The 26,852-nt window shown below is 36.9% G+C and overlaps 1 protein-coding gene and 1 long non-coding RNA gene across 2 annotated transcripts in view; one reads left to right on the forward strand and one right to left on the reverse strand.

Moving 5' to 3' along the window:
• On the forward strand, positions 1 to 18,745 carry MYOZ2 (myozenin 2; the record flags this gene model as incomplete). The annotated part of the gene is made up of 5 exons (XM_082316381.1): positions 1 to 76; positions 5,776 to 5,945; positions 9,156 to 9,285; positions 11,043 to 11,226; positions 18,514 to 18,745. The coding sequence occupies 5 exons, from the start codon at positions 1 to 3 to the stop codon at positions 18,743 to 18,745; spliced, it is 792 nt and encodes a 263-aa protein (XP_082172507.1).
• The window catches only part of LOC309592679, a 15,466-nt gene continuing 6,868 nt past the window's right edge, over positions 18,255 to 26,852 (reverse strand). The window contains exon 3 of the long non-coding RNA XR_014228666.1: positions 18,255 to 18,311. This is a non-coding gene — a long non-coding RNA (uncharacterized lncRNA). The remainder of the gene's footprint in view (positions 18,312 to 26,852) is intronic.

The following is a 26,852-nucleotide window of genomic DNA, read 5'->3' on the forward strand; positions in this document are numbered from 1 at the left end:
ATGTTATCACATTCTGCCATGGTCAAAGAGAGGAAACAACAAGCATCAGCCATTATGGATGAAATACACAGAAATGGTATAGCGCTGAACCCAGCTTACTGTATATGCAATGTCCTCTAGTCCTCCCTGATATATTTTTTTAATCATAGAGTTTAACTCTCTTACAGCTTTGTCTCTGGGTGTTTTGCCATAAATAATCTTGTGGGAGTATCATGCTGCCTATGGTAACTAATCCTTTTGTAGTTGCCTCTTTTCATTTGAAAGCTATTTTCAGATGAACAACTGCTGTGGAGGAATGAAGTAATCTAACAGCTGATGTACATTCTGCTAGGATAGCCTTTCAGAATATTATTTGGGGTTAATAACATGACTTCATTCCATTTTAAAAGGCTATCATCTAAGAAACATGCTGATCTGTATCCTCTTTTTTCGCTCTGTTTCACTCTGCTTTTTTACATGAATGATAAAAAATTTTGAAAAAAATGTTTACATCTCTGTTCCTTCCTCTCAAACTTTATCTTTGTAACTAACAAATTTTACTAGCATTTGGCAATTCTCTCTAATGCACATCCACCAATTAATCCTATGTGAAGAAATTCTACTTTTCTCTTGTTGCACTGATGAAAATGCAGACATTTATGAGAAGGTAGTTTGGGTGATGGCTTTAAACTGCAAGAGGGCAGATTTAGATTGGACATAAGGAAGGAATATTTTACAATGAGGGTGGTGAGGCACTGGAACAGGTTGCACAGAGTGAAGTTGCCCTGGAAGGTTCAAGGCCAGGCTGGATGGGGCTTTGAGCAATCTGGTCTAGTGGAAGGTGTCCCTGCCATGGCAGGGGGAATGGAACCGGATCTTTAAGGTCCCTTCCAACCCAAACCATTCTATGATACTATGATTCTATGATCTTCTAAACCAGGTTCTTAAAATTACACTTCTGGTGTGACACCTTAAGAAGCAATTAACTCAGTTAGGAATACAAATCTGCTTGGCTTTCATTAGGTATGTGCTGAATGCTTTTGGAGATCCTTCCAATCCTCCCCATGAAGCTTTTTTGTACCATGTATGTAAAAGATCAATGTTTTTAAAGTGATAAGCACCCCACAAGCCTCACTGAAAAAATGGGGAGCTCCATTAATATTTAGAATTTATGAGAATTATACCACTCACAGAGGATAAAACACTGAACATTAAATTCCAGTACTGAAAAACTTTCTCATGGGCTTTTGCTCCAAAGAATTTGGGGATGGTTTCTGTACTCACCCAGTGACCATTGTGATTGCAGGAAGAGTAGGACAAGAGACACAAGATTTTTAGGAAAAGAAGCTACAAGTTTCAGTGCCTGGTCCTAGTACTTCTGATATTTCCATATTTTTTTTCTGTAATTTCTATTCCTAAGCAAACATCTTTTTCCTCTTTCCATTCTCCACTGCACACACACTTAAGTCTGAAAGCCAGTCTACCCTCACAGATTTCATTACAACTCCTTTTTTTTTTCTTTTTTGGTATTGTAAACCCAAGTACCATATGTGCCTGAAATAGCCTATAAGCTCTTCAGGGGAAAAAAAAAAAAAAAGCCTTTCATATGTTTGTTTGGAACCAGGCATTTCACATGGTAAATGTTGCTACTATTTATAGCAATACTAATAAATCTACCATACAGTCCTTGAAATCATTGGAGTTATTGGATAATCTGTGCTGATACTTAGCATTTGCCTCACATAATCTGTCCTTTTTGTTATTTATGTATTATCAGATTTGCTGTCAAGTTTAGATTCATACACATAGACATGACAGCTTATCCTACAACATATGCTGTGGTATGTGGCCACTGAAGGCAATACTAACTCTTTAAGTGTACGATCTACTTCTGCATCGTCTTTGGATGCCTGGGATATTTAAATGTTAAAAAAAATTATGAAATTTCATTAAATGGGTGTGATAAAGAGTCTGAAATTTATAACTGTACAAGCTCAGTGAAACCAGTTAAGAAACAGAAGGATAATCAAAGCTGTAATCACACAAAGTATATGCTAGTTCTCTGGGACCAAATCTGAACAATTTTTGGAAAAAATAAGGAGAAATCTGATTTTTGAATTACTAAATTCAGCTCTATTAATTTTTGACATTTTATTTTTCCCCCAATTGTTAATTCAACAAGCTTAACCTGACATCTGGCGGGTAAACTACTGTCTTTCTGGGTTTTGCATTGCTATAAGTAATGAAGGTCCTGCACCTGGTAATTACGTAAAAATTAAATGTACTGTTTCAGGCGGTCTCACAGACCTATGAAACTCCCCACTGTTAACAGAGGTAAACAGTAACAGAAGATTCTGCAGCGCAAGCTCTGGTAGCTTGGATTGACACACAGAAAGCACACCTACGGCATTTTTGTTTCAGCCTCTTTGTATTATAATGTTTTCAGGTAAACAGTGAATTCAAATTCCTCGTTAAAAGATATTCATAGCAGAAACACTTGTTGATAAGATACAAAATCAGACAAGCTTTTATGAGAGTCTCAAAGATTACCAGTCTCTAGGCAAGACTGGCAATGACTGAAAGTCCACATCTCCTGTTGCCTCACGGGACGTGACTTTGTGTTTCAGAGAAGTTCGACACACCATAAAATGCTGCAGGAATAGACGCTAACTGTAAACCCTCTTGTGGTCCCAGAAGAAAGACTGTAGTAGTAAATCAGCGTGTGGGTGTAGTGATCTCCCCAACCCCTTGGTTCTTCACTGGCAGACTTGGACTAATCATAACATTTCTAAGGCTACCGGCTAGAGGTAAACATGTATGTAAATACATATGTTTAAGGAAGTCCTTGAAGTTCATCAGGTGATGAACTTGATTTAAATCTCATGTCCAGTTCCATACTGTTTCTTAAATGCATTCTTCAGTAGCTACATGATTAACCATCTTTCATGATATAGTTAAAAAAATCTTATTTCTGGTACTACAACAAACATACATACTGTCTGATATTCATTATTAAAATTTATAATCCAGATTAAGGTATTTAGAAGATTGTAAACCGGAGGATTAAAGTGGGATTAGGTAGTGAATGCAGGAGGAACTATATAAATCATATTTAAAAACAGTCTGTTATGATTTTAAGCACAGGACAGGAAGGACTTGGCAGGAACAAATTAAGAAATGAAGCTAAAAGGTTAAGATTAGGATTAAACTCTGAATTAAACTTCCAGTATTAATTTACAATGTCCATTTATGACATTGATGTTCTCTTTCTATCATCCTCTAAATGTCCTCCTATTCTCATTCTTCATCACCTTTTCTGCACTGACACTGAAACAATCCCTAGACACATCATAAAACTAGACAGATGATTAGATTTTAGTTGGCAAGGGATTCAAATGAACTTCACACTTATGTTTTTGGGATGCTGCCTGGATTCACAATAGTACACAACTGTGGGTTACAAAGTACCTTGGAGCCTTCAGTTAACATTAACAAGAACAATACATATGTAAGGGAACAGCAAGGCCCAAAATAGTTAACATCCAGCATGTCCCAGAAGAATACCGAGTGGTTTGGACAGATCTGCAATCACCTTGGCACCCCAATCTCTGAGGATGTACATACTCTACCCACTCTGTGTACAATGAAGAAAAGCTTTTTCTACATGAAAATGTTGCTGATTTGAGGGGTATATTTCTTGCTCCTCACTGATATAAAACCATCCAACAGTCCATAGCCCTGGAGTAATCTTCAGAAATTACAAAATCAAAATATGACTTGTCGGTCTAAATTTCAGGTCACAGGCCAATAACTAGTGCACTTATCTCAGCCACAGAGCCAAAACCCCACCACTATCTGTCACTGATATGGCTGCACTGGGCAAGCTGAGTCATTTTCTTCCATGTTAAGAACTCTCTGTTTTGTAGTTACCTTTTAAATAACAGGAGGGTGTTAGGATTCTTTGTGCATACTATTTTTAAAGCAGAAGTGCATGCTCTGGCTCACGATACAGTTAGCTTGCTCTTGCTCCAGTTAAATCTATTGCAAACATTAATTGAAATCTGTATGAACAGAAGTGGATCAACAGTGATGCACCCCAGGGCCCACAGACTTGTTTGATTTACTACATGGAAAACTCTTGTCTATACAGCTTCGGCTAAATATTTAATATACTTGTCTCAATTAAGTTTTCCTAAACGTCAGCAAATAACACTGTTTTTCCAACATAAAGTTACTAGGAGACATATGCCATGTTGAACATGCCACTTACTCAAAATGAAACTCTGCATATGCAATATTAACTTTGACATTAGGTACCTTCTGCAGTTAATTAATTTGTAATGTTAATTTTAAACTGGGTTTCCTGTGTGCTTACTCTGGAAGCAAGATACAGTGTCTTACATATAATTTGCTTTCATTTCATTTTAATGCATTAAAGTATATGCCAAAGTTCAGAATTTTAAATCCTGTAGGCCGTAAGAATATATGAAGAATAGAATGTCTTATTATTAAAGAAATAACAGAATGTAACTTTGAATAAGTGGATCAAAGAAACATACTAGACCATTGATATATTCCTCAAAGCACACTGTGTCTTCCTATTTTTCTTCCTGAAGTTTATGAACAACTGAGGAGAACAATTTCAATTACTAAAATGATAAAAATTAAAGTAAGTGGCAACAGGAATTAGCTTCTTAAAAATTCCGTTTTTACTTTGTGATCCAATTATTGTTATATTTGTCAAATTTTACAAACTTCTAAGCAAAAATAAATCAGTAGAAAATAGTTTGTTCAGTGTTGAAGCTACTGTATTCTAAGGTTTAAGCTTCCTCTATAAGTTGAGGACATCTAGTAAGAGAGTTCAGTCACTAAGCAACAGCTTGCTCATTGCCACCAGCATCCCAGTTTCCAGAACACTACCACAAAGATGACCAGTAGAGTTTCTGCTATTCAGAATTCTCCATTTACAGTCCCAATTGATCTCCTCTTCCCCTGCTTATACATTTTCATTTTCAAATTGCCCAGGATTTGAACAAAGAAGGAATTTTTCCCAAGCAGTGAATAAAGTAATACTGCATCTAGTAATTCAGTTTCCTCTTAGAGAGAAATAAAAAGAAAATGTTCTAAACATATCACTTCCTAGAAGCATGTTGTAATTCTTTGTTAGGGCTCTCATTTTCAACACCTTGAGCTTTATTTTGAAAGCTTCTTTAAAAATAGTTAAAAACTACTATTTAATACATACTTTCTAATGTAAACTTTTCTCAAAGTACAAAACACACCCTGGACTTCTTCAAAAGCAAGCAGAATATTAAAGAATAATTGAAAATAAAATGTTTATAAGCAATAAGAAACTGGTAGGTATGTTTAAAAGGGGTTACCTGCTCATCTCTCCAGTACAGGACACACAAAGCTAACTGAAGGTTTGACATGGGAACACTGGGCTCAGATGGAATTTTGTTCCTGGTTTCACCAGAAGCCAGTTTTTACCAGCCTGCTATTAAGATGGCGTGTAGGACATTGTAGACCTGATTTTGATAACAGCTGAATGCCATTCAACTGAAGTAAATTTGGAGCTTGAGGTGCTTAGCATCTTCGAAAAAATGGGTTTGTGGTGTTCAATACTCTGCTCCAAAATTTTGGAAGAATGATTAATTTCACTAACACTGTATGAAGCTATGTTATGTGTTAGATAAGTATGCATTAACATGTTGTTGGATTTCAGGTGGATATCAGGGCATGCAATATCAGGCATTTAAGAAAAACAGAGGTATGTATTTATCCATTGTATTGCAGTCTCACCCAGCTTAAACCTTGGAAAAAAGGTCAGCACCCCCCGAGATATCATGGTAGAGGAACTATCGACACTCAGCAACAGAGGTGCAAGACTCTTCAAGAGACGTCAGCGGAGATCTGACAAATACACATATGAAAATTATCATTATGTAGCAAACAAGCCAAGAAATGTGAGTATTTTGTAATAACGTATTAATGAAACACAGTGAGACTAGCTTGGGGTTCCCTTTGTGCTCATGATACACATTGTGCGTGATGTATTTGTAGTTTCAGGAAGAATAGAAGCAAAATCCTATACTAGAATGAGGCTAACACGAAGGAAGCCATTTGTATTTTACTGAGCTCCTACAAACAAATAAAAAATCTGAAAGCCTTAATACTTAAGGACATCAGATTCAAATCATTCTCATTCAAATCTGATTCAGGTTACTAGTGATCAGAGTTCTTATCCTCTAACACTTGGCTCATTGACTACTGAAAATTAACTAGTTAATGTGAAAATTAACTATTTAATGATATTCAAAAGGTTGGAAGAAATAAAAGTCTGTTTCATGCAAGCAGAATTATTTTTATTAAAATAGGTTTTGGTCTCAATGTGGTTCCCAGGCAACAAAATGACCCTCACAACTGGTACTAATACACTTCTGGCCTGCCTGTTGCAACAGGGAGAAAAAGGATGGAGCTTGTCACTGACTGACAGTTATTCTTCAAACTAGTCCTTCAAGAATTGTGTTAAAGCATTAGTGATACCCTGGGAATCCTCATGGCAGGAACTAAATGCACCTGGCGCCTGTATCATCTGTGGCCTTTGCAAAATATTTAAACCTTTTGCTTAGCCTCTGAAAATAGGGACAACAACATTCATAAATTTTACCTAACTCTCCAATGTGCTGCAAGGTTTAATTATTTGAACATGAATACTCTATGCCCAGTCTAATACAGCATGCAAGCAGCCCCTCTAATTCCAGTGTTGTATTAAATGCTGCTACTCAGTTACATGTATGCATCCCCACTGATTTCACATACAAATTACGTGACTAAAGAAGCGGAATTTGTCCCAGTACTTTTAAGCTGCTTTCAAGATTAAAAGAAATATGTGCTACAAAAGTTAATTATTATTAAACTTAGGAAATATTTCTTGTAGAACAGAATTCTCTTTCCCTGAAGCTTTTACAACTAATCATTTGCATAGGTGGTCCTATGATTGTGTTAGCATCCAACCCCTACAGAATCCTTACACAGACTTTCACTCAATTCTTTAATCGTCACTTGGGATAAGAAAAATAGTAACTATATGTAATGTATTGTTGTGATATAATCTAAAGTTTGTATCGGCACAAATAGAATTAATTTATTAATCAGAACAGCAAAGCACCAAAGGTCTTACTCATAGTATGTTAAATTTTACTAAATAATTTACACACACACTTGTAAATTAATCAGAAACAATGAAATGAATACAATTTGTTGACTCTAAGTAAACTTTTTGTCTAGTTGCATTTCATAAGGAGGCTTTGGGAGCAGACAATAAGAGAGGCATTTGCAATTTACCGTTGCCCATGCTAATCAAAATGTTGAGAGATCTCACAACAGTCAGGGAGGCTATTATTGGAGCTGAGTTCAGTATTTCCAGTATCACAGCTGAAATCTCTAAAATACTTTTATTCCCTTCTTGAAGAAGGAATTCTCTATGTTTTGTTGACTTTATGGTAAATACACTTGTAATTCTGTGGCCTTTACATTTCCCACACAAAAAATTAACTTTACTCGGGAAGAAAAGTATGTCTTAATATCTCGTGTCATAGAAGAAAAATTTTTACATTCCTTTTTTTATGGTGCAGATATTTCAAGCTTCTTTGGTCACTCACTCAACAGAAATTAAATTACATAGGGATCAAATGGGATCACGTTTGAGTTTTGATAAATCTGCCTTTTAAAAATAAATCTGCACAAAAGAAATCCCATATAAAAAATCTGAATAACTCTGTTGAACACCCAATATCATTACTAGAACACTATTATTTAGAAGCCCATCTATGAATACTGTCCCCCCAATTTCTCCCTCTATTGAGTATTAGAAGCTACACAGATAAATTCTGAGTTCCCCTCAAGTCTACTTCTTCCCACAAAAACACATAAAGTACACATGCCGTACAGTCAGTATGACATTCTGACACATGAAAAAATGATGCCTCTTTGCTTTCTGTTTCCTTCCCTTAAATGCCTATTTAGCCACCACTGGTGTTGTCTTTATCATCTTTATGATTCCGCCTGCCAAAATTCATCTTTCTAACATACTTCAGGATGGCTAGAAAACATACTGCCTTGATCTTTTTTTGTTTCAAGTTTAAACAAGTATTATTTGTTTGCTCTCCTACTTTAAGAAACTCTTACTCTAAACCAGTCTATATTTAAATTGCTTTTAGCCTATGTGTCATAGCTAAAATAAGATACTGACTTCTTACGAGACTCTAATTCTATATTTATGCAACAATGATTAAGCCTTTGGATGTTTCCTTAGAACCTGTGACCCAATAGGAGGGTGGAAAATAACAGCATATCATGAATTGCCAGAAAGTGACCTGCGCTGAAGTTGTTATTTCTATTACAAACAAAGGAAAAGAAAATCCCAAACAAAAACAATTCAAAAAATGCAGTGAATTTGCAACTGATATGGGAAGAGACACTTTGAAGAATCAGTGCTTTGAAACTCAAACCGCTCAAACTTGCCAGATTTCTTGAATCTTTGGGTAGCAAGGATGCTCTGTCTGGCCCATAACAGCTTCTAGCATCTCGTGATCCAAGGGACACATTTTACAGGCCCCCCTGTCGAAGTGATCAGATCTGCTCTTTGCTGTGAACCACACAGCCCACATGGACAGGTAGATTTTGTGGTGATTGGTGCAAGCAGCAGATGGGATGAACTCTCTTTGTAGACTGCATATCAATATTTAAATATGCCAAATTTAGGAAAAGGTCAGACAACTCAGCTGGATGGTTATAAGACTTTAGGAGTCTTGGGGACCTAGCTCACACCACCTCCAATCCTTTCAATAAAGCATTCACACACTTGTAATACAAACATTTAAAATTGTGCTGGGATATCACTCTTAACACTGAAAAATTATTCATTTTTGCTTACATAGCCAATGTAAGAGAGTTGTCAAACTGTTTCATCTTCTGGCTAACAGCCAGAAAATCCTGGGGAGTGCTATCTAGCAAACAGGGTACGAAACAGCAGGACAGTACACCTTCGGATAGCATACCCTGGGTCTCAGATCTGGGCTGTAAATTGGAGTATCACTCCAACTCTCAACAGAGAATCACAGAGGCTTTTTTTGCCTGTGCTGTTAATGATATTTATTTCTATTTGAATGCAGCGTGGAGAGCCCATACAGAGTGTTACAATGGATGGCCTCAGTGTGGAAGGAATTCCCCAGCATGCCCCAATGACACCTCCTAATACACCTGATCCCCGGAGCCCACCACATCCTGACAACATTGCCCCAGGTAATACATGAGTTTACAGACATTAAATATATTTAGTTCTCATTTCACAGCAGAGGAAGGACCTCTTTATAAAACAGTATCTTCAACAAGAATTTCTTAACGGACTTACTATTAGAAATCAATAAATTTGAGTCAGATAACTAATCAGAATCTCCCCCAGAAAAGTAAAGTGGTGCTCTTCAGTTGCTTCTGTTCACTTTTAAAGATTTGATATGCCTTTTGTACTACTTCTCCTTAAACTGAAAACATACATTAATATCAAGAGAGACTGCTCCTATATTTACTGGTCTTATAAACACTGAGAAACAGATCCTCAGATTTAAAACTGGATTAATATGCTGATTTTTCTTTGCCAAACCTTTGTTTCTAATATGCAACACTTTGCTCAACAGTCTGAAAGTTATCCATTGTAGTTTAATTACCCATAAACGTAAATCTGAAGTCACTGTAAGTTGTGCTAGAAACATTTACAGAGGAATAACTTAAAAAGGAATTTGCCTCTGGCTGCGTAAACTGTTCTTTTTTTAAGTCCTTAACTGTGAGGGTACTGTTGTCTTTATTTAAAGCAGTGAGCTACAAGAAGGCCTTATTTTGTATTCTTTAAAGACTAGAGAAGGCTAATTTGTTTTAATTAATTTATTCAGTGATATAGCTCTTCTTCCTGTTTATGAATTATCCATGAACAGACTGTGGTTTTTACAAATTCATTCTTTGTTCAGAATTACTCAATGCATGTTTTGTGCAGACCTTTTACAGTCTATGTAAACTAGGTCAATGCTACTCTGTTAGTGACTGCTAAGCCTCTGTGCATCCATTGGTCAAATACAATGCAAACAGAGGTAATTTCCATTGCTAAGACATGATAGAAATCTTCAAGCCTTTCTTTAGGCAAAAAAGGTCTGGCAAAAGGAGTAGATATTAAACCACAGGGGGTTTTAAGCTTATAGAAGGACACAGCATTAATTTACAGAGCTAGATGTAGCAGGAGGGTAAAAGGGTAGAATAAATTTCCCTTGTTTTTCAAATAAATAGTATAATTCATATAATTGGATAATCCCTGGCTGGTTTTAATTCTTCAGATTGTACATTGAGGTCTGACTTCCCTCACCCTGCTATTTATTCCTGCCATATTGTGCTTGGCTTTAGAAGAAAACACACTGAATATGGAATTTATTTATTTAGTAAAATTCCGATCAGAGCCTGATCCTCAGATGATTATGCAGAGAAAACAACTGATTCTTCACTTTTTCAGATGATGAAAAGGACCAGAGAACCAAGTAGGTAGGACATTTTAAAGCATCTAAGGTAGAGGCAAAGACAAAAACTCCATTATAATGGCTGTGATCCCAAATCCTTTTAATACTTTTGGAAAATTTCACCCAAAGACTATAGAATTATCCTAGTTTTAACCAAAAGATTGTTTTTAAAATCTTTTTGTTAATTCAGCCCAAGGGCTGTGTAGCTGTAGCCTGGCTTCAAACAAATGCTTATAATGATAGAAACAAATTTATATAAAACTAAAATAAACTTAGCTTCAAAAGAGCGTGGAATACTTTGGAGCAGTTATCTAAAAGGTTACAAATTCCCCCTGCCGGCTTTCTGTTTCTGTGTAGCTTTGGCCAGGTGACTTGATCCAATTGTTCATTTTGCCTAACTGTGAAATGATGGTATGTTATTTCCTAGTTACATAGAATGGTGGTAAGGAAGCAGAAAACGCAAAGTATTATCATAACGGTTTTGCCTTGATCACCTTGCAGGATATTCTGGACCACTGAAAGAAATTCCTCCTGAAAAGTTCAACACTACTTCTGTGCCAAAGTATTATCAGTCTCCCTGGATAGAAGCCATCAGGGATGATCCAGAGCTGCTGGAAGCTTTATATCCTAAACTTTTTAAACCTGAAGCAAAGCCAGAACTGCCTGACTACAGGAGCTTTAACAGGTAATTCTGAATGGACACTGAATTTGTCAGTGCAGAGAAAAATTACTATGAAATTAAATGTTTCCACCAGCTGTAAAAAAACCTACCACCTGTGTTTGCAAGTATATGCACAAACATGAACACGCACACAGATTAGAAGTGGTAAACAAGAGCATTAAGGAGGAAACTAGTCTCTCTCTGAAGTACGGACCCAAAATTAAATTGTAGAACCAGGAATGTAATATGAATTGTTGAAAATATTGAAAGAAAGAAAGCATCAGAATCCAGTATACTCAATAAATGGGAAACATGGGTTGTAGCAATGATTCAAACTCTTTTCAGTATTTCTGTTGTTGACTTCAGTAGGTGCAGGATCATAAGATCTATCGGGAAACTCTCAGTCAAAACTTTGCAAGCTGTAGAATGCAAACCACTTTTTTTTTTTTTTAATACAACTCACGTGACTTGTTTTTAGGCAATGCTAGTACAATGAACTTTATCCCTCAACCAATCCCTCACACCAAAGAGTTAGCAGATTGCGTATTTTATTGCATTTAACATTTGTTATATCTTCTACAACCTTTGGTAACAAATTAACCGATAAAACATTACAAGCAGACTTAAAAAACATTTAAAGTAGAATGGGATCTGAAACTGAAGTTATTTACATAGTAGCTAGTATACTAAGGCTTTCAGTAGAACTTCTAGATATATGGACAATATTGGGTTTTGAACTATTTTGAAAGTTTTAAAACACATTCTTACTTATGTCTTTTGCTTTCATTCATACCATTCCCACTATCTTTATTTATTGAAGTTATGGACAATTTTTCTCTAAATAATCCCTGCTGAGTTCCAGACAGCTGAGCCAAACCAAAACCCTTCCTCAAAATGCCAGACAGCAATCTATTGAAAAATAAAATGGCTCATGGCAATATAACCTTAGAGAAAAATACCACAAACATTACTTGTGTTCCTGTGATTGAGGTGGGCCTCAACTATGAGTGCAAGAACTAAAAAATTACACAATTCAACATCAAAACTGGCACTACAGACACTATGCTAATTCTGATTTCCTAACAGCTATATACATTGCCATGTTAATAATTAAGTCTGTGTGGCACACTCTTCTCAGCAGACAAAACAGCAAATACAAGTCAGAGAGATGTGCCACAGCTGCTAACATTGGAACAGTAACAGCACAGTTTATGTACTATGGTTATTGTAACTGAAAAAAAAAAAACACCACAAAAAAAAAACCCCAAAAACCACCAAAGATACATATACATGGAATAGAGACAGAATCAGTTCTCCCTCTCACAAGAGAGATTCTGAGTCCAGCATGCAAGTCATCACTGTGAAAGGTACGATCAGACAGGGCACAGAGGCCCCATTAATAGGGACATGTGTCTTGAGATGGTATCTGATGGCTTCTTTGTGGATTTTTAGCTGCTCTATGGTCCCACATTCTGTTAGTTGTCCTCTTTACAACACTTAACCGTTCAGATTTCTTTCTATGAGGATTTTCTCTATGTATGACATGGCAGAACTGTGGCTCACCACAGTCCGAATTTCTTGAACATATGTGCATTCATGTAAGGGAAAGGTCAATATTCTCCCTTGTAACCCCCATAAAAACCTAAAACCTGGCACATAAATCCAGATCCAGACTGTGAAATTGGTAAATTCAAAACATAAGGCATACAAATATAATCCACTTCAACTCTCCTTCTCATGGAAAAAATCCACATCCAGAAGAAAATAAAAGGATGCCTGGTGGACCTAGAAAAGCTGTTACATACAGTACACTCAGATTTATGTTTTCTAGCAAGACGGAGTAGATCCAAAAAGAAATTGAGAATTTGCAAAATTGGAATTCAAGATACTAACCTCTTGGAGAGGATTTTCAAGCCACGATTTATGTGTCTACACTTCTAAAAATGCATAGGAGAGTGGGGTGTCTGATTATGGGATTCAAAACAGACAGCACACTGCATGTAAGCTAATCAACAGAAAACATTACAGAGAATGCTTAACGTGACTTAAATTTCTCTTTGCTAAGGCCATCAGCACCTAATTCTGTCTGCCTGTCTTCAGGTCAGGGCTAGATTAATGTCCTCCTTTCCAGAAACAGAGCAGGAGTCACTTGTATTCTTTTAAAAGCTGTATAGAAAATAAGGTTCATTTCTTTGGAAAGAGCATTTTCCTAGAATGTGGCCAGCCTGGATTTATTTCTACAGGAATGTCAAACCCTGAGGAGAGGTCTAACAACCTGCTTTCTGGCTCTTTCACAGAAGAGATGGGAACACTCTTCACTTCCCTTATTAAGACCTGTGCCATAGTACAGAAAATAATAAACCTCTTTGGGCTAGACGGAGTAAACATCTTTCTCCAGCTGAACAATTAAGAAACTCACTTGGGGAAAGAGAAACCTGGGCCTACATCTGAGTTCCCAGATCTTTTAATGCACTTCCTTTAATTACCGCTTACAGTAGGTTAAACGAACAGACTTAGGAACAGAAAACAGCACCTACACTGCTCTGCTATTAGTTGTGGCCTGATGTCTAGGCTAAGAGTCCTACTCTGTCTATGCAAGTAATTTTTTATTTCTGGGTAGCATTTTTGCTGGAATACTATATGTGAGCAGTTAGGTCAACTCTTAAAAAGCGATGTCCTCAGACTGAAGAGAATCCAAATATCTTGCAGAACAGCTCCGGTCACAGACATACTACTATTTGACACAGAGGTTCAACACTAACAGCCATGGATTTTGAGTGAAAGTGCCATGATGTGCTATTTTGCTCAAAGCTTGCTGCAGTAGCGTAATATGTATCTTTTCAAGCATGGAAGTTTAGGCAAAAGATTATTAATTAGAGAATCACGGATGAACTTTAGTGTAAGACAGGCACAGCTTCCAGTATAGCTAAGATAAAGGCAGATGTGAGCATTTGTATAAGAAAACATTAGGCATCTCAGGAACAGAGCTGCCTACGGGCTTTGTGCATAAGGTGAGATACCTCTTTGGACTTCTGTATCGAGATCCTACTAAGTTATTCTGTGCATCTAGGTCACAGCATCCTCGACTTCTTTAATTGCAGTCTTGGAGAGAAAGCAAGTGATACTGTATTAAACAATTGAAGTCCAAAATAATGGCACCGTTTTGTTATTAGTGAGGGTATCAGTCAAGGCTTTCTATCACGCTTCATCATTCAATCAAGTGCCATTATGTTCGTTCTCCTGCAAAACACTGGTACAGTCATCATTAGTCAGGAGAGGGTGTGGCTAACAGTAAGTGTGATGCATAGGACTCCCAAAGGAAACGGGCCTGAGAGGCTTCCCAGTCCATTCAGTGTTAATAGCACTCAAGACTTTACAGGCCATATTCAGGTTCCTTTCAGCTTTCCTGTTGTTACACAACAAACTGTAAAAGCAACACAACTTTAGCAGCTAGGGACATCTGATGTGTTGGAACAGACGCATCCATGCATGGTTTAAAAGTATATTCAGCACAAAACAGCATTCAGATTTTTTTTCCAGTGCCAGCAATGAAGAGGTGACTCTGGACCCTGTAGCAGTGTAATTTTTATAAGAGTAGCAGAATCAGAACTGAGGAATTCATAGAGGTATTAGTTGGGGTCTAGTACGCATTTTATGTTGCAGGGATCTTGCAGTGCTGGCAGATCAATGAAGGAAGAAGTGGTGACAGAAAATGTCAAGTACATTTGCCTTCTGAGGCAAGGCTTTCTGTGAGCCAGCCAGTAATGGTTTAATAGCACATAGCACTAGACAGAGTGCATGATCAGAGAAATTGGGTTCTGAGGATCTCTGAATAGACTGTTCAGACCAGGCTATCCTTCCTCCTCCTGGATGAAAATGAATCTGTGCTAGCAGAGAAAAGCTGCAGAACAGAGCCACACCATCTGATTTCTCTTGGAGGTTAATTCCTATTAGGGTTGAAGAACTATTCACTGGTGAAAAATTTTCTTGCCTCTTTTACCAGTGCGGAAGCACCTAGTGAAGGTGGAAGTGAAAGACAGCATGAATCCACATTTGTTCAGGAGTTTGTAATATTAGTTAAATTAGTACCTTTATTCCATATGCTTCTTGGAGCTGGATAAAATGTCAAAGGTAGGATTATGAGTAACATACAACGCACTACATCTTACTCACATAAGCCAAGCAAGTCTGACTAGTTCTGCCCCTCCTACCAGCTAAATTCTTGCTCAGCTTTCTCAATTCCCAAAGACTACTGTTTCAAAAACACTACAGGAATCCAGCCCATCTGGACTGAGCTCTGTTTTTATTGATTAATGGATTCTGAACTCTATTGTAAGAACGCTGAGATCCAGAGCCTCAAAGGAATTTTGGGTGCTAACTTGAAGTGATGTGAGATTAGTGGAAGCTGGGTGCTTAGCCAGTTCCTTAGCACCTAAATACCCTGTGAAATCGGCATTAGCTCTTGCACTAAGCTACAATGAAGCTCTGAGCATTTTGCAGGGTCAGGTTCTTTGCTCTTGTGTCTCCTTTTTGCACAGAATTAACAATAAGCAGAATGTTCTAAGAATGACAGTCCCATTTTAAAATGTGAAACTCACATTTTTTGTAATCATGTAATTGAAGGTGCTAATCCAATACAGTTAAAACATTTCTTCAGACTTTCCCAAATAATCAAGTACAGGTAGTCTCCTACGTTGAGACAATATGATGTTCAATAAGAAAGACTGCAGGAAAAAAAAAAAGAAGCCCTGCTAAAAAAACAGCTAAAAATAAACATGGTTGTGCCTCCTATTGTTAAATCATGCACCTACTTTTTAGGAATACGTAAAGTGAATATTAAACAATCTCTTACACTTCCTGGTGTCACTTCCTATGGCTCTGAACCAGCATTTCCGCCCTTATTATGAGCAATGACTACTGGAATTTTTTAGACATGATGTTTAGGCTTCCAGACAATGAATCAGAGCTCAAGTGATACAGTTGATGTGCACACAACACAGGTCATTACAACACCATGTTGTCACACAAGGTATTGCTCACAAAAATATACTGCTGCTGTAAAGGAAAATTAACATCTATTAGCCAATTACTGTACTCTCCTTTATGTCGATCATCATGTGCTTCTGCCTAGCATGCAAGAATGCATAATTCTCTGAGGCCAGACTTTGTATAGGAACTACATGGGGGTTTTTTCCCCACAAAAGATATTTGAATTTCCATAGAACACCTTCCTGTTACCTACAGAAACATTACGTATTTAAAACCCAAAAATACTACAGAGGAAGTTTTACACTATAGAATTGTTTTGCATTTTATACAGCTATTATTGTTCTGTTCATACTGATTATCCCTTTAATTTACATATTGATGAGAATTAAATATTACAACAATGTGAGAATGTGTATCTTAATTAGAGCAGCAATTAAAACAATCTTTATTATCCTGTAAGATGTAGATCACTACATTCACTCTGTGCCAATTACCAAGCAATTATTTTTAATCAGTATCATACGGTATCCAATTTGACATTGTGACCTAGAAGACAGTTTCACAAGAAAAGCTTGATACCACAGGCACCTTGTATAAAGAATTTCCTTTGACCTCAAGAGAGTTTAATGCCTGGACTGGCTGCTGCTGCTGCAAAATCTTGTCTTATCTTCATTTGAGAAACAGTTTCAGCGCTTAATTCAAAGCAGCGCTCTTCTTTCAATAAGTGTGCATGGCCAGAACTTTCTTGATTTTTTTGTATCTTACAGGATTGACCCTTTGGACATAACACCATCCCCTTCAACAAATGCTGCTCATACCGAAATTCAGTGAATTATCTGTGTAATGACAGAGCAGTATCATTTCTTTTAGGTCACGGATTCATTTTTCTGATCTAATCTGTTTGGTTTTTGTTTTTTGGTTTTTTTTTGGTGTGTGTGTGTGTGTACTTAATTCTCCCAAGGTTTTGTTTTATCTATAGTTATCTTGCTGAAAATCCTAGTGAGATCTTCAAATGATCTCTTTTTGTTTCTGTTGGTATTAATTTCTCTGGGCTTCTGCTATAATACTTGGAGCTACTGGAAATATATACCAGCAGATCTGTTGTTTTGTATCAAACACACAAAACCTACCAAGGCTGGTGAAATCCCATTTCAAGAAAAATTCATTTCCGCATGCCACTATGTATCTAGCTTTGCAGAAATCAGGTGCTCATGTGTAGCTTAAAATCTGACACTCTTAACTAGCCAGGGACATATCCCAGCAAAGTTATGCAGCTGATCAAAATGCAGAGCACACATAATAGTCTGTTTGGTCACGTTTGCTTATACAAAGGAGTCTGGAAAAAGTGACAGAAAAACTCAGGGTGTTTTTTTTCAGCCTAGAAACCTGCAAATATAGAAGAATCATGGGAGGTATTTGGAAATACTGTTGTTTTAAAATATTTGCAAATGTATGTAACAGTCAGTTCCTGCTTAGTATTTCTTATCTTTTAGTTTCTCAGGCTTATCGCCTGAGGGAACATTTACATTTAAATAACATGAAAAATACTGGCCAAAGACTAGGGGCCAATTTCAGCCAGTGTTTCAAGGTTTAGTTACATAAACATTTTCTTCAGAAACAAAGCTGCTGTAAGAAGTCCTCACCCATTCCCCTCCTATCCAGAGCCTGTTGTCTTTGGCTGTTCCTTTCTGCTTCACATTATGCTTTACTGCCTCCTCACTTCTATCGCTACAATTGTTGGAGCATGATATAAACCAGATTGCTGAAATAATTTGGATTTTAAAACGCTCCTTTGTTTTTAAGGGTCTTTGTTTAACCCAGAAGCGACCCAAGTTTATAGCACAACCCACATACATTCTAACTGGTACAACAATATGGTACTGAAATGTAGTGTAGTGGGAGGAAGAAGCAACTGGGGATAGGAGAAAACGGGGTGAGAACTTCCTAAACTAATTACCTGCTAGAGAGAATGTGTTGAACTATGTTTTCAGATTTATCAGCTTACCACCAACAAAATAAGTTTAGTAACTGTGACTCACCAATGACAAGGTTTTCTTGCAACATCTTTTTCCCTCGGCTTTTCCATCCATTTGAATTTTGAAGAAGGCTGAAGGCTTTATCTAAGGGAAAATAAATTGGATCTTAAAGAGAATTTGCCAGAAAAAACAATCAGCATACTTTTCCCAAAAGCTTGAAAACATTAACAAGAAATTGTACCAAATCTGTATCATTAAAATAGCTTGTTCTTTTCAGCTCCTGGGAGGAGAAGAAAACAGGTATTTTTAAAATCACATTTTACTTTTATTTCTCTAATATCTACAGAGTTGCCACTCCCTTTGGTGGTTTTGAGAGAGCATCAAAGCTGGTTAAATTCAAGGTACCAGATTTTAATCTACTGATGCTAAATGATCCCAGATTCATGATCCTTGCAAACCCTCTTGCTACCAGAAGATCCTTCAATAGGACTCCTAAAGGATGGACGTCCGAGAATATTCCTGTAGTGTTCATTCAGCCTTTGGATTCCAACACCGTTCCAGAAACAGAGGACCTGTGAGAGAAGCTGCACTCTACATCATACAAAATGCTGAAAGCTGTACATCCATGTATTTTTGGTCCAAACATTACTATAGGCTACTGGCAAAATTTTTCCTTGGCAGCTGGTGTATAAGTAATAGTGTCTGATGCAGTGACTCTTTTCTGGCACCTAGTTTCATCTGTAGACATAATATAAATAAAGTAATTTGGCAAAAGTGACTGAGAAATTTTCTATTTGTGTTTACATGTTCTTCTTTTCCTGCAGCAAAAACTACAATATTTCTAAAATCTTTGCTTGTCATGTAAGAACAAGCGTATTAAGAAAAAAAAGTGACACTACTATCAAGTGATTTGATTTGATAGGTATGCTGATTACGGTAAAACAACTGAGCAATACAACACTGCACTCCGAGTACTGCCTGCTCAAGATAAGCTCTGATGAATCAACCTTTTTTCCCAACCCTGCTTTCAGCCAAAGTTAAGAATTTTGTCATTATTTCAGTGACAGCAAGTTTAGGCCATTTTCCTCCTTTCTGACTTTTAGCTTTAATTATGGACATCAATATCCATGTCACCTGGATTTGTTTAAAGAAAATGCAGTAGACTCAGCAATGACAAAGATCATGTAGTGGTACGAAAAAGTACAGAGGTATTTCCTGGGTAAGTCTAGAATGCTTGTGTTAATCACAACTAAAAAACTCACCAATGACTGGTTATGTCAAACATACCAAATTAGTATCACTGAGCTATGTTACCACGAATGCTTTTGTTACTAGAAAGAAATTTCATACACCTTTTCCCCTACAGCCATGGTATATACCGGGACTTAAAAGCATGCGAATTTTCTTGCTCTTGATACACTGGCAAGTTCTGACATTTTAGAAATACAAGTATCAGACTCTTATTAAGCATCTGCAACTACACACGGGGCAGGCAAAAACCAGTAAGAGGGTGCTGTTTTTCAGTGTCATTTTTCAGGTTACAACTACATTCTAGTAAGTGGCAAGCATCAGTTTAATAATTGCTTGTTTCTAAATGCTTTCATGTTTGGGAAGTATCCAACACCTGCAGGTTGAATATTCTAATACACAGTTTAGTTTGTATGTGTTTTGAAACAGGTCACTCTCATATAGCCTAGACACTTCTCCAGGGCATTATGGTCTCTGAGCGTGCATGCAACATCCAAGAGGTTTCTGGGTATCTCAGACACTCATTTTTTCTCTAAATCAGAGTATTCATAAAATTTTGCAAGCTCTACGGTAACATGGTAATCAAATTTTATCTCAAAATGAAACCCACAGAAGATGATGACGGTAAGCAAATAAGACGTTTTTCCAGATATTTTCCTTATTAATGGTTCTGGTGGCGTTGAACTACAAAAGTGAGTATTTCAGAAAGAATCTCAATATCTGAAGAAAAGAATGGTAGAATGAGATTTAAAGTGAAAAGATCAACAAAAAGTTTTGCCTGTATTTTTGTTGCTGAAATTTGTGTCTATTAAAAATGGTTTCCACATTTCAAATCTGTTTTCAAGTCAGGTAGTTGGCAAAGGAAGTTCTGTCATCTGTTTTCTTTAGTTTACTTTGTTACACAAACCGCACAAACAAAAGTGCAGGCCCTGAACAAATTTATGGAAGAAAAAAAAAAAAAAATCAACCTCACTGACCGAGAACACTTTCCTAGCAAGTTTGGGGACCTTAACTGTGCACATTGTACAACAATTATATGGACAATGACAAAAATATGAATTCTTCAAGATAAAAATGCAAAGGCTAAAGAAAAAAACTATAGTGAGGAGCAATGCAAACAATTTCTGGAAGAATTTGTTTTTTATGAGCCAGCATAAGCATTCATAAGCTTATTTAAACAGAACTATGAGAAAATTGGTGCACAGCATATACACAGTGAGGACTGTGAAGAAGGGATACATCATTTTAATTGTGTATTCTCTAAAAATAACCTATGCATGCACAGTATGCCACCTTGCTTCTTACACAACACACATAATGGTAACTTTAGTTTCCTATACATCTATGGATCCACTGGCGCAGAATGGGCTCAGGAGGCTTAAGATGTTTGAGAAGTACTGAGCCTGCTATGCATGTGTTCAGTTGATGGTTCAAATAACAGCATTAGATATGGCTGGAAATTACCCACAGTCCTTAAGTCCTCAAATTCTGTCTGCGACTTCTGAAATGAGCTGTGTCACAGCAAAACTGGTAGCTGCAATTCAACACTCAGCTACAGTTATCAACTGCAGCAGAAGAGTAAGAACTCTGTGCCTCCTGCTTTCCTAGCTTTACTACCACAGAGCTACACATACACTAGTAAGTCAGGTGTGCCCAGATCGCTCTTTTTAAAACTGAGGCCAGCTGTCAAAGAAGAGTCTGCAGCCATACTATTTGATCTTCCCATACTGGGTGGCTTTTGGAAAACTGCTTATTGGGAACAGGCCCCTGACCATGCTAAACTCTCGAACCATGCTGGGGAACTGTTTGGAAGAGGGAGAATTGGCAAAAGCTAGGACTGCGCAATGTACTAAGTATTCAACAGCACAGAGGATCAGTGCCAGTGTCCACGAATGTTCCCTGGCTGCATCAGCCTAGATGTAGCCTTATTGTATAAGTCCCACTGCAATAAACAAATCTCTCTGCCAAAAAACAATTCCTTTGCCACAAAGGAAGATCTCTTGTTACGGTTGGGAATTCAGAGATTCTCTATTACCTTGAATGGGTTTTAGCACCTGCATTTATTTCGTGAGACATATATATGGCACTTGAAATGTACCCTTTAGCTAGAGGAAAGACTAGCTTTGCGTAACTAATGATGAAGAACTTCAGAGAGCGAAATTTGTATTAATTTTTGTAGACAAAGAGATGGCTCTGAAGTGAAAGAATAAAGGTTTCTTTAGTTATAGGTCTGGAAAGATTAACAAATACATATTTTTAAATTTTCTGTGGTGCTTCTAAAAGCTTCTTTTAACTGTAAGAAATACAGCCGAAAGGATAGATTAAATGGAAAAACACATGAGCAACAGCTTTACACAAACAATCAATCAAAGGCATATAAATATTATAGAAAATGTGCTTAGAACATCAAGAACACTTTATCACAAGACACTCATATCTGCTTCCAAAAGAGAAAGGGACTGAGGGGTATGATGAAAAGGCAGAAATGTGGTGGGAGTAAATATATATAGTTTTAAATGTCTAGAAGTCTTTGTTCCCAAAGTTTTTTTGGCCTCATTTCTATGTACATTAAGGTACCCATTGCAGCAGTATAAAGGGAACTTCAAAATTCATTTAAATGTTTTCACTAAAAATGTGGTGAATTGAGGAAATAGATCTGCTATTTCCCAACCTATACAAAATACTCTGTAATTACAGTGTGTAAAAAAAAGAGATGTACACTTCTGAGTAGCTCCAGGAATATAAGGGTTTTTAAAAAACATATGCGCCTTAAACCTCTTTTGACATGAAAATCCAGGGTTCATGGCCTGTACTGTCTGCACTATTGAGGATAAATTGGTATCAGCAATAATAGTCGTCAGGAGGAGTTCATATTTTAACCCTATACAGTCATGGCCTGAAACTATGCTTATTGACATCACTTAGGACATTCCTATTTCAGATATGTTGGTCAGACTCATACAAATTATGTATGCATATATCACTTTGCTTAACTAAGCTAATAGGCCAAATTACCCTAATATGCAAGTCCTTCACTGGCAGCACTGAAATAATTTCAGAAGTACTACGTACAGTAGATAATCTGAAATTTGTTCTTGAATCCAGCAGGCCACAGTCTCTCTGATGTTGATTTCTGATGACGTGCTATTTGCTTATGTCTGGTATAAGGTATGTTTGCATGAATGGGGTAATAAAAAACCCATATGGTCTCTCTCCCAATTTCAAAGAAACTGGAGCTGATTTGTCTTCCGGTTGTTGTGTAATAGAGATTATGTATCAGCACCAGGAAATGAACAATTCATGTTGTTACTTTATTACCGTCCAGAAACATTTCTTTTATACCTAATCTTGTACTTTGGATGTCTGTCTTTTTAAACTGTGTCCTCACTTCTTAGACGTCTTAAATATGTCAGCATATCTTGGCTGCTTTCCCTCCTGCATAATCCATACAACTGACAATTGTGGAAATAAATTATTGTTCTATTGTCTCAACGTATCTCTGTGTTTTAATTAATTTAATATGCATTGTCTCAATCAGAAGCAGGAAAAACACATTGGAGATGGAATTCTGATCCCAGTGAAATCAAACAAGGGTTTTGGCACTGACCTCTGTGCAGACAGAATTTCACCATTCATGGTATTTATTGCATCTCAAATGTGTATTTGTGATATTGAAATTTATGCCACGACCAAAGCTACTATGTGTTCAGCATCAGAATGGATGTTTTGCATTATAGAACTGGGTCTAACTACCTGTGTAGTTCATTTTGCATTGTACATATGATGAAGTGCAAACAACCCTAATAATGCCTCAGAAATACTCTGGGAAACTGCATGGAACTGTAGGGAAAAAAAGAGCACATACCTACTAAGCTCTTTTAAAAATTATTTTCAGACCAGCCATGAATAACCTGCACTCCACTTCAGTTCTTAGATGGTCTTACTAACCTGCACAAAATATTCTGGGCCATACCGAAGACAACAGGATAAAATATACTTCTTGAAATACAGTAAGACTGTGGAGCATAAAATTCCATGTGTGTTAGATTTGAATTTCTCAATGTGGGGTCCATAAATTATTAGCAGTCTAGATAGAAATACCAGAAGATCCCCCTAGGGCTGACAAGTCACATACTGCTGGCTCCTTCTTTATTCCTAGAGGCTACATACTGTTCAAAACCAAATAAAGTGCTCTGAATTATTTATAAACAATATGTTTGCCACAGAGCTGTTACGTAATTGGGTGTGAGAATATAGATGATAAAAATAGTTATAAAATGCAGTCAGCATACGGATATAGTTTAAGAAACAAAAGCTGCAGATAAAATACTCTTATTAAAAGCAAATTAAAAAGCAACTGAAAGGGTAAAATCAATTCAAAGAAATAATACATTATTTTAAATAACCTGCAGGCTAAGTGCTCAGAGTAAGTAGAAACTAGTGCAGAGCTCTAACCCTTCCCTTCAAAAAAGTTACCACGGTTTAAGTGTAGAATAGAGGAGACTCAGAAAACAAAAAGATAAAGAAAAGTTCTCTGCAAGGAAACAGTAATTAGACCATCTAAACACAAATAAAGGAAGTTAGGACAGAGGTCTCCACAAATGGTTTGGAGAAGATGAGGAGGGAACAATAACACAGGAACAAACTGACCCTTAATAAAATGGTAAGAAAGCAACTTTAAAATTAACAGAATAAATACTTTGTCAAGAAACGCCTAGTTGTAGAACCTGGTGCTATAGGATGTTGTGGGTCAAAAACTATTAATAACATCAAAACAGGATTAAACAAACTCATAGTGTAACTACGCCTGTTATGGATAATGGCTACCATGTGATCTGAATCTGGGGCTTATCACTGCAAAATAGAAAGTTGTGTGACAAAGATCACCCCACATTTAGCTGATTTCTTTCTATAAATACCTTCTACTGGGCACTGTCAAAGATCGATAATGGATTAGAAGGATCTGGCAGTCCTATGAAACACTTTCTGGCTGTTTTCCAAAAATCATGTGTTAAAGCACCATGACAATTCTAGCAAGTGCTGTTAGTACAGATGTTTATTAATTTAAATCAAAATACTCATTATAGGAGCAGTTAGAAGGAAGCCAATTTCCACATGTGAATGAGAACACTTTAAATGTAAGTTAGAACCAGAGAGAGGCAGGGTTAAAACCTCCCACACAGAGTACAGGCGCTGCAGGGAACACAAAAGCCTGACCTCAGCTATGCCTTTGGCAAGACTCCTGATCCCAGACAGTGAGACCTCACCCTCCTGCATCCACACTCATCATATTCCACATGTTAAGTACGCATCAGCTCACAGGATGTCAAAGGAATTTTTCAGTAAGTTAGGGTTATTATACAAAATTTAAGGAAAATGGATAAAAGAGAAAGGAAAGTTTCACTTTACTAATTAGAACACAAGAAGAGTCTTGGGAAAAAAAACTCTGAAAAATCCAAGCTTTGTACCCGGGTCCATGACAGACTGGCTTTGGACACAACACATAAAATTTGTTGCCCAGTTTTCCTGTTAATAAAATAGAAATACTAATTCAGGCTGTATAAGTTTTTTGGATTTTTTGTTTGGGTTTGGATTTTTTTTTCCATTTAAAACAAGAAATTTCATGGTAAAAAAAAAAGAAAGTAAGAAATGGGTTTACATGAGCACATACATAATATTCCAGGCTATGGTACATAATGAATACAAGAACCATTACTAGTAGAGTAACATTCTGCTTTCATTTTACTTGAAATAACATATTTCATTCTACAGTGGGCAGATTTTAACTGATAAAAGTATCAGCAAATTAGTACCTGATGTTTTTAAACAGAAAGATGTAACTTTAGTTTTTAAAAAGTCCAAATAACTTCTTTCTTACAGTTATTTTTGGCCAAAACTATGAACTAAATTCAAGATTAATTCACAAATATTTTGTTTTCAGATAGAAATTGCATTTCCTGTGAACAAGTTATTCATCCAAAACACCTGGCCCAGCATCCACGATACTTTCCTACTTCACAGAGACATTGTGAGACTAAGTTACATAACACTTGCAAGAGGCAGAGGATTTATAAATCACTGTAAGAGTAAAAATAAGCCTGAATGTGAGCCAACTATTCTTTCAAAAGCAAATGGAGATTAAAATATTCGATGGAGTTTGTACAAAGAACAGCCTGAACTTTGCCAGTTCAGAGCTGGCTGTACTCATTAACGCAGGAATGCCCTCAGGCTGCTTTGTGTGGAAGGTATAACTTAGAACTAGATTTCTCTGGAGTTCTGAAGGACATCCGGACAGTCATTTTCAAAAAAAAAAAAAAAAAAAAAAAAAAAAAATTTCAAATCTTCTTCTCATAACATGACAGGACCCTTCTACAAGAAAATACATCCAGTTCCTTTGATGTAGTAGCGGGAAAAGAATGGAGCAGGATTTAAAAGGCCTGTGTAGGGAATGAGGAGATCTTAGGTAGCAGATAGAGCAGCCGGCTAAGAATTCCCATGGTGGGACAGCTAGCAGCCATGCAGCAGTCTAGACAGTATCACTCTACTTCCTTTTCCTTTGTAAAGTTTCTCTGTAGAGCCAAGTTATTCAAACTAGGCAAAATATTAACTTTAAACAGGAGTTACTGTAGTCACTACACTCAAGATTACTGAAAGGTGACTATGCAAGATAACTACAAATGATTATAAACAAATATTTGAGGCATGACAGGCTCTTCCTAGGCTGGCCTACTGTACGTCAAGAAGCCAAGTAAGGCTTAATTCTGGCAGCTGAATTCTAGCAATATGTCATTCCTCAATTTCTTAATGAGAACATTTTGAACATTTGCTGGCAAGGAAAAAAATAAGAACATGCTGCTCAAATAGGAAGGAGAAGAGCACGCTGACAAGTTACAGCAAGCATTACTAAACTAAAATGGAATGTGCTTTTTTCTAGCAGGGTTTTGCAGTGATACAAATACATTTCACTAATGTATCGATGCTGAAAGGAATGTGATACTACACACAGTTCAAAATAAAAACAAAAAACTCTTCATATATTTAATGACACTACTTCATCATTCAGATATGGCTTATAAAATAGGCACAGAGAACAGAAAACGTAGAAATCAGAAGCATCAGTGGGAAGGAAGCAGTAAAGCAACCCTACAGTACCACTAACAGCACACTCTGGCACAGCACTCATCTGTCACTTGCAGCACAGTGGAGAAATCTGACAATTCTCTCTACCACCTGTATCAGTTCGGTTGCACCTACGGTTGCTTTGAGCTAGTATATATGAGACAGTTCAGACCTGAGTGTGCTCTAACTACAGCTTAATGAAGCATAGGACAAAACAAGTTCTATTCCATAATGTGTCCCTTGCACATTATAGATCATTGCATCATACAATGATCACATTTTCTTAGCAATGTTTAGAGGCTTGGGCAGTTAAAAAAC

The sequence above is a fragment of the Platalea leucorodia genome (assembly GCF_965183815.1).
Source record: "Platalea leucorodia genome assembly, chromosome: 6".
NCBI lineage: Eukaryota > Metazoa > Chordata > Aves > Pelecaniformes > Threskiornithidae > Platalea > Platalea leucorodia.